The sequence below is a fragment of the Centruroides sculpturatus genome, unplaced genomic scaffold, assembly GCF_000671375.1.
Source record: "Centruroides sculpturatus isolate CEXI.00-Female unplaced genomic scaffold, Cexi_2.0 scaffold1512, whole genome shotgun sequence".
Lineage (NCBI taxonomy): Eukaryota > Metazoa > Arthropoda > Arachnida > Scorpiones > Buthidae > Centruroides > Centruroides sculpturatus.
Window position 1 is genome coordinate 79999 of NW_019385737.1, and position 8540 is coordinate 88538.

At 28.7% G+C, this 8540-nt stretch overlaps 3 protein-coding genes across 3 annotated transcripts in view; all 3 read left to right on the forward strand.

Annotated features, from left to right (window-relative positions):
- The first annotated feature begins 2918 nt into the window (after positions 1-2918).
- Positions 2919-4014, forward strand: LOC111641666. The gene is made up of 4 exons (XM_023387868.1): positions 2919-3050; positions 3173-3330; positions 3413-3591; positions 3921-4014. The coding sequence occupies exons 2-4, from the start codon at positions 3177-3179 to the stop codon at positions 3966-3968; spliced, it is 381 nt and encodes a 126-aa protein (XP_023243636.1). The 5' UTR covers positions 2919-3050; positions 3173-3176; the 3' UTR covers positions 3969-4014.
- A 1247-nt stretch (positions 4015-5261) lies between these two features.
- LOC111641667 lies at positions 5262-6357 on the forward strand. Its single transcript, XM_023387870.1, has 4 exons — positions 5262-5393; positions 5516-5673; positions 5756-5934; positions 6264-6357. Exons 2-4 carry the CDS (start codon positions 5520-5522, stop codon positions 6309-6311), a joined length of 381 nt encoding a protein of 126 aa, XP_023243638.1. The 5' UTR covers positions 5262-5393; positions 5516-5519; the 3' UTR covers positions 6312-6357.
- Positions 6358-8512: 2155 nt separating this feature from the next.
- LOC111641669 (probable H/ACA ribonucleoprotein complex subunit 4) overlaps positions 8513-8540 on the forward strand; it is a 4610-nt gene continuing 4582 nt past the window's right edge. The window contains exon 1 of the mRNA XM_023387872.1: positions 8513-8517. Within this exon, the coding sequence (XP_023243640.1) occupies positions 8513-8517 (5 nt within the window). The remainder of the gene's footprint in view (positions 8518-8540) is intronic.

An 8540-nucleotide genomic window follows, 5' to 3' on the forward strand; every position in this document is an offset into this window, starting at 1 on the left:
ATATTGGTACCCATATGTGTTGTATACCTCAACGGCGGTAAGCGAACCATGCGGCCAAGTAGGGGCCCCGGAGGTCTTTAAAATGATACTGGAGAAAGGCTAATTTTTGCTTTCTCTATGGCTCTTCTTTATAATACATGAGTGTTGCTGATTTTAAAAAAATCAGCTGCAGATCTCGCTGTTAAATATAGCAAAGATTTAAAAAAGTACGAATTCACAAGTGAAATTGAAAGTTTTAAGTTTGAAGTAACGACTCTTATACAAAATATAGAAACTGCGTTTTCGCTTAATATTCTACAGGCTCTTCGTGATTTTGGTTTAATTGAGTCTTACCCAAATATCAATGTCGCTCTTCGAATATTTCTAACTCTTCCCGTTTCTATTGCTTCGTGCGAGAGAAGTTTTAGCAAGTTAAAATTAATAAAAAATTTATTAAGATTAAATATCGGGCAAGAACGATTTTCCAATATTTCTATTATTTCAATAGAATACATTATCGTTAAAAATATTAATTATGATCATGTAATTAATGAATTTGCTGAAATAAACGCCAGAAAAGTTCAATTAAAATAAATCTGATTAAAAATCTATTGTAATATATTTGTTTTATTATTTTCCAAAACCAAATAAATTAAGGGGCCTAAATGCAAATTCTTGCACAGGACACAGGAATGGCTAGTTACGGCTCTGGGTATTTAGTACAGTTTGAATTAACAGTACTCTACTCATAGGTTTAACAAATGTTTAACAGTAATGTAAGGCTTTTCCATATCGCAGGTTCCTAAACTTTTGGTAGTGGTTCAGTAACCACTACAAAAAGTTTAGGAACCTGTATGTTGTAACGGGAGTTGCGGAAACTCCCAGTTCATATGACCAACTTGAATTAACGCTCTCTACCATCAAATTTCATTTTGTTGGTTAATTATAATTATCGTTAATTATAATTATCAATAATTTGCCATGCATCTAATTTGTTTACCTGCTGTTTTATAGTGTCGTCTTTAACAACAGCTATCGTATAATATGCCGGCAAATGTATAATTATTAAAAACAATAATTATAAAAAAAAGCTTGCATAAAATTACAANACAATACAAGAGTGTTGCTGATTTTAAAAAAATCGGCTGCAGATCTCGCTATTAAATATAGCAAAGATTTAGAAAACTACGAATTCACAAGTGAAATTGAAAGTTTTAATTTTGAAGTAACGACTCATACAAAATATGGAAACTGCATCTCCGCTTAATATTCTACAGGCTCTTCGTGATTTTGGTTTAATTGAGTCTTACCCAAATATCAATGTCGCTCTTCGAATATTTCTAACTCTTCCCGTTTCTATTGTTTCGTGCGAGAGAAGTTTCAGCAAGTTAAAATTAATAAAAAATTTATTAAGATTAAATATCGGGCAAGAACGATTTTCCAATATTTCTATTATTTCAATAGAATACATTATCGTTAAAAATATTAATTATGATCATGTAATTAATGAATTTGCTGAAATAAACGCCAGAAAAGTTCAATTAAAATAAATCTGATTAAAAATCTATTGTAATATATTTGTTTTATTATTTTCCAAAACCAAATAAATTAAGGGGCCTAAATGCAAATTCTTGCACAGGACACAGGAATGGCTAGTTACGGCTCTGGGTATTTAGTACAGTTTGAATTAACAGTACTCTACTCATAGGTTTAACAAATGTTTAACAGTAATGTAAGGCTTTTCCATATCGCAGGTTCCTAAACTTTTGGTAGTGGTTCAGTAACCACTACAAAAAGTTTAGGAACCTGTATGTTGTAACGGGAGTTGCGGAAACTCCCAGTTCATATGACCAACTTGAATTAACGCTCTCTACCATCAAATTTCATTTTGTTGGTTAATTATAATTATCGTTAATTATAATTATCATTAATTAGCCATGCATCTAATTTGTTTACCTGCTGTTTTATAGTGTCGTCTTTAACAACAGCTATCGTATAATATGCCGGCAAATGTATAATTATTAAAAACAATAATTATAAAAAAAAGCTAAAAATAAATGATCATTCTAAGTTTATTTCATATATATTTACTATTTACGATTGCGTGTTATTAGTCATATATTAAGACTGATAACATTTTAAAAAAAAGTTAAAAATGCCTAATATCTGAAGGAGTGTGATATCTATAACCGAAATTCTGATTATAATAAGCGAATTTTTATAAGCGCAATTTCAACTTTATGTATTTAGATCTGCTAATTCTGATAATATTTGTCGACTGATAAAAACATTACTGCGATAAGCAGATTCTATTATACAGTATATAAAACTTTAATATTATTAATCAAGCAGATATCTGTCCAAATATTCTACTTAAAATTCTACAGCTGTAGGTAAAAAGTTTTATGAATTAAGTTTTTTAACCAGTTAGCTAATTAATTTTACTCAATAAACATGCTTTAATGAATTAAAAAAGAATAATAAATGTGACAGTGAATTGAGATCAAGAAATTAGAATTTAAAAATATACTAAATCGTTACTAAATAATGTTATAACACTTAGAATCAAAACTAATCAAATATAATGATCTTCACATTATCAAAAACTCGAACAGTAATTTGTTTCTAATTTTATATTCATTTATTCTTGCTTTTACAGTATAATAATATATCATTTGAAAAATAATTTTTTTAAACTGAATTGTTTTGCAAATATTTATTCGTTTTGTTAACGAAAATAGATCTGTTTCTGGGAAAACAATTCTAAAGTCAAATGAAATATAAATTTCAAGGTTTAAAATAATTCTTTGAAATGTTCTTGTATGTTTTCTAAGTTTTACAATCATTAGAAAAACATTAATTCTATTCTAACCAAGGCTATCACCAGTAGAGCTTAACTGTTGCCAATAATTATTTTGAATTAATATATTTAAGTATAAACTTAAATCACTGACACGGATCGATGAAGGTCTTAGAATTAAAAACAAATGAAATCAGAGAACATTTTCAGTTAAATCAGTTGAAAACTACAGTTTGTATCGAAATCGTCTACTGAAGAGAAATATTTTGAGGTAAGACTTTTAAATATTTTACAGTTTTTTAGTATGTATAGGGCCTATATGAAATATATTTAATAAAAACTAATAAATTATTATTTTTTTAGTATTTAATTTTTCTTAATTTTATGTTTCAGAAAAATGATGAGAAGTACACTTTTATTTTTCACTCTATTAGGGGTGACATTATCAGCCCCTTCTCCAGCACAAGAGAACGAAAGTGTCGATCATCAATCAGAATTTACCATTATGTCACCAATAAATATTTTATCGGACGTGATGAAACAATTCGAAGGTAAATTCGTTACTTTTTAATTTTATTATCAACAAACTTATTTATATTTTAGACGAAAATATTTTTTATTTAAATTTTTCAGATATTTTTCGAATTATTTTTGATAAATTTGGTAATTATACTAATATGAATGTTACTACTTGGGAAGTATTGCAAGTGAATGGAACACCTTATTTTTTAAATACGACAATCACCGAAGGAAAGAAATCACCGCATGTGACTGTACACTTCAGTACATTAGCTTATTCAAAGAGTCATAAGGTATATTGTTTATATTAATACACATAATATTAATTTATCAGCCTGAAATAAATCATCAATTATAAATTTTAAGAAATATTTTTGTTAAATGTATTATTATTTGAATGCATCAGTTTAATAAAACCATTGAATTATTTAAAAATTTTATAAGAGTATTATTCTTTTCAATTATAGAAAATGGAATATTAATGTAGAGTTTAAGTAATAATTTGAAAGTTTTTATAATTTTAAGTAAAGAAAACGAAAATAAGATACACATTGGATAAGGAAATTATAACTTTAACTTGTGTTAAGAAATAGAGTGATAATATACGCTTTTTAATTGACAGAATGAAAGTAAAGATGAAATGGGAAAGGATAAAAAGAAGAAAGAGTAAGTGTTGTAGAATTTTGACTTCTATAAATTTTATAAAAATAACTGCAGTAAATGTTTTCTTTTTTTTAAATCTCAGTAAACTAAAATTATTAATAATTGTTAATAATAATTATCGATTATTATCATTCATATCAATTATCCGGCAATTAAGGAAATTTAAGTTAGGCCAAGACTCCACTAGCGTAAAAACTCTCGCAGTAATTATTTTTAATCACGTGACCATGATATGTTAAGTCGGAAAGGGCGTAGAACGAGTCGAACAGTGTTTCGACGCGAATACGTTCCTTGAAACGGTACCATCAACCAATCAGAAGTCAATGGACTTACTTCATCATGACATCATGAGATAAGTGCAGCAAACTAGTTTTTATGTATATGTTACCGGCAAAATATGAAAAGCCGGCATAAATAAATGATCATTCTAAGTTTATTTCATATATATTTACTATTTACGATTGCGTGTTATTAGTCATATATTAAGACTGATAACATTTTAAAAAAAGGTTAAAAATGCCTAATATCTGAAGGAGTTTGATATCTATAACCGAAATTCTGATTATAATAAGCGAATTTTTATAAGCGCAATTTCAACTTTATGTATTTAGATCTGCTAATTCTGATAATATTTGTCGACTGATAAAAACATTACTGCGATAAGCAGATTCTATTATACAGTATATAAAACTTTAATATTATTAATCAAGCAGATATCTGTCCAAATATTCTACTTAAAATTCTACAGCTGTAGGTAAAAAGTTTTATGAATTAAATTTTTTAACCAGTTAGCTAATTAATTTTACTCAATAAACATGCTTTAATGAATTAAAAAAGAATAATAAATGTGACAGTGAATTGAGATCAAGAAATTAGAATTTAAAAATATACTAAATCGTTACTAAATAATGTTATAACACTTAGAATCAAAACTAATCAAATATAATGATCTTCACATTATCAAAAACTCGAACAGTAATTTGTTTCTAATTTTATATTCATTTATTCTTGCTTTTACAGTATAATAATATATCATTTGAAAAATAATTTTTTTAAACTGAATTGTTTTGCAAATATTTATTCGTTTTGTTAACGAAAATAGATCTGTTTCTGGGAAAACAATTCTAAAGTCAAATGAAATATAAATTTCAAGGTTTAAAATAATTCTTTGAAATGTTCTTGTATGTTTTCTAAGTTTTACAATCATTAGAAAAACATTAATTCTATTCTAACCAAGGCTATCACCAGTAGAGCTTAACTGTTGCCAATAATTATTTTGAATTAATATATTTAAGTATAAACTTAAATCACTGACACGGATCGATGAAGGTCTTAGAATTAAAAACAAATGAAATCAGAGAACATTTTCAGTTAAATCAGTTGAAAACTACAGTTTGTATCGAAATCGTCTACTGAAGAGAAATATTTTGAGGTAAGACTTTTAAATATTTTACAGTTTTTTAGTATGTATAGGGCCTATATGAAATATATTTAATAAAAACTAATAAATTATTATTTTTTTAGTATTTAATTTTTCTTAATTTTATGTTTCAGAAAAATGATGAGAAGTACACTTTTATTTTTCACTCTATTAGGGGTGACATTATCAGCCCCTTCTCCAGCACAAGAGAACGAAAGTGTCGATCATCAATCAGAATTTACCATTATGTCACCAATAAATATTTTATCGGACGTGATGAAACAATTCGAAGGTAAATTCGTTACTTTTTAATTTTATTATCAACAAACTTATTTATATTTTAGACGAAAATATTTTTTATTTAAATTTTTCAGATATTTTTCGAATTATTTTTGATAAATTTGGTAATTATACTAATATGAATGTTACTACTTGGGAAGTATTGCAAGTGAATGGAACACCTTATTTTTTAAATACGACAATCACCGAAGGAAAGAAATCACCGCATGTGACTGTACACTTCAGTACATTAGCTTATTCAAAGAGTCATAAGGTATATTGTTTATATTAATACACATAATATTAATTTATCAGCCTGAAATAAATCATCAATTATAAATTTTAAGAAATATTTTTGTTAAATGTATTATTATTTGAATGCATCAGTTTAATAAAACCATTGAATTATTTAAAAATTTTATAAGAGTATTATTCTTTTCAATTATAGAAAATGGAATATTAATGTAGAGTTTAAGTAATAATTTGAAAGTTTTTATAATTTTAAGTAAAGAAAACGAAAATAAGATACACATTGGATAAGGAAATTATAACTTTAACTTGTGTTAAGAAATAGAGTGATAATATACGCTTTTTAATTGACAGAATGAAAGTAAAGATGAAATGGGAAAGGATAAAAAGAAGAAAGAGTAAGTGTTGTAGAATTTTGACTTCTATAAATTTTATAAAAATAACTGCAGTAAATGTTTTCTTTTTTTTAAATCTCAGTAAACTAAAATTATTAATAATTGTTAATAATAATTATCGATTATTATCATTCATATCAATTATCCGGCAATTAAGGAAATTTAAGTTAGGCCAAGACTCCACTAGCGTAAAAACTCTCGCAGTAATTATTTTTAATCACGTGACCATGATATGTTAAGTCGGAAAGGGCGTAGAACGAGTCGAACAGTGTTTCGACGCGAATACGTTCCTTGAAACGGTACCATCAACCAATCAGAAGTCAATGGACTTACTTCATCATGACATCATGAGATAAGTGCAGCAAACTAGTTTTTATGTATATGTTACCGGCAAAATATGAAAAGCCGGCATTCTATAGAATACCTAGGCATTGTATATAATGCCTGGCGTTTTTAGGCAATCTATGAAATATGAGAATTATTACATACTTTCCCTAGGCATTGTATATAATACCTAGGCATTCTATAGAATGACAAATGCTATTTAGGCAAAGTATGAAAAAAGGTTCTGATAAGGCTATTATATAAATGACGTGCATTCCTCAAAAATACAAATGTTATTCTGAAAAAATAATGAGAGTGCCATTAAAAAAATTTATTCAAAATACGTAAAGAAAAATGAAAGTTGTACAAAACAAAATTTATGCCTTTCTTATTAAGGGAAACAAAATTTTCATATAAAAAATTACAATTAACCTACTTGTTGCAACATGGTAGGCTTGAATGACATTTTGAATTACATTTCATTACATTTTTCACGCAAAGACATTTCATATTTTGGCACTTTGTTTTACACATACATTTGACGAATCCTTGGCCGCTTCCACTGGACTGAGCAATTGCAACTGACCGGAGAGGAATTTCATGGTCAGGAATATCTTCAATTCTAAGCAAGTTCTTGGGGCATGGAGTGAATTGTGATCTCGCATATACTTGTTTTAAAATTCCTTCAGAAGTTCCAAGTCGGTAGAAACCATCCTCTGTCACACTCATTACAATTGCCAATATATTGCGCGAATCACCTCGCCCCTTGTCGACGTCAGGAATAGGAACTCGCACAGTAGTTCCCAAAGAAGCAGTGGGAAATTTTTTTTCCGAATTTATTTTCATTTTTTGGCTTGTATTTCCAGATTGATTTTAGAATTTATTTTACCTTCAATAGCATTTTCAGTTTTGAAACAAAGGGTGCACAAAATATCCATTTCATCATCTTTACTAGCATGGCCACAGAAGGTATGAATTTTTTGACGACATTTTTTGCATGCAAGTGCATCACTTGTTTCCTTTAAACACACACAACAGGTATCAGAAACGGAAATCTCTTCAGTAAGCATGTCTTCATCGTGTTGGTTTACTCCACTAACGACTATAATCTCATCTTGCGTAATCTGATTAGTTTCACCTTTTTCCATTGTTTTGACGCTTTCTATTACTTTTTCTAGCTGCTCCTCTGTATTTATGTCTTTTAATTCTGGTAGAAAAGAAAGCCCTACTTTAGGTTTGCAGCCAAAAAGAGCTTCGTATGGTGTTCTTTTGATCCCAGAATGATAAGCTCTATTTTTCATAAATTGAACGAAACGTAGTCCTTCACTCCAGCGGTCAGATTTGTTGTCCTGCATCCAAGTACAGAGCATATTTTCGATATCTTGATTAGCTCTTTCAACACCACCCTGGCTTTGTGAATGGCGAGGCTTCCCATGGACGATCTTCAGTGCTGGCCAAAACTCCTTCAAGCTGGTCACCACATTATTGGCAAATTCCGTACCATTGTCAGACTGTAATATAGATGGCGCTGCAAGCAACGAAAATATGTCTACTAGGTTGTAGGCTACTTCTTCAGCTCTTTTCGACGTTAGAGACTTAAGAATCACAAATTTTGTGAGATGATCTTGGTACACCATAATAAATTTGTATTCTCTATCTGGCTGAGACTGAAAGTCAATAAGATCTACTTGACAACGGGAATTAAATTCGGAAAAAATCATGTTTCACAACAATGCCCTTTTTAATACCTTTCTGTTTTTTCTGGCAAGGTTCACAAAGGTGGATGTACAGTTCAATATCATGACGTGTAACATTTTTGTATTTGATTGAAAGTTCTTTCAACATTCTATCACGTCCTCCGTGTCCAATAGCCAAATGAGCTTCATGAAGTACGTGAAATAACTCTGAGTCC

What these genes read in the sequence shown, in the direction of transcription:
- LOC111641666 (XM_023387868.1), top strand. Translation starts at nt 3,177, where the DNA reads ATGATGAGAAGTACACTTTTATTTTTCACTCTATTAGGGGTGACATTA. An exon ending in CGTGATGAAACAATTCGAAG is followed by an intron (nt 3,331 to 3,412) that starts GTAAATTCGTTA and finishes TAAATTTTTCAG; the next exon opens with ATATTTTTCGAATTATTTTT. An exon ending in CTTATTCAAAGAGTCATAAG is followed by an intron (nt 3,592 to 3,920) that starts GTATATTGTTTA and finishes TTTAATTGACAG; the next exon opens with AATGAAAGTAAAGATGAAAT.
- LOC111641667 (XM_023387870.1), top strand. Translation starts at nt 5,520, where the DNA reads ATGATGAGAAGTACACTTTTATTTTTCACTCTATTAGGGGTGACATTA. An exon ending in CGTGATGAAACAATTCGAAG is followed by an intron (nt 5,674 to 5,755) that starts GTAAATTCGTTA and finishes TAAATTTTTCAG; the next exon opens with ATATTTTTCGAATTATTTTT. An exon ending in CTTATTCAAAGAGTCATAAG is followed by an intron (nt 5,935 to 6,263) that starts GTATATTGTTTA and finishes TTTAATTGACAG; the next exon opens with AATGAAAGTAAAGATGAAAT.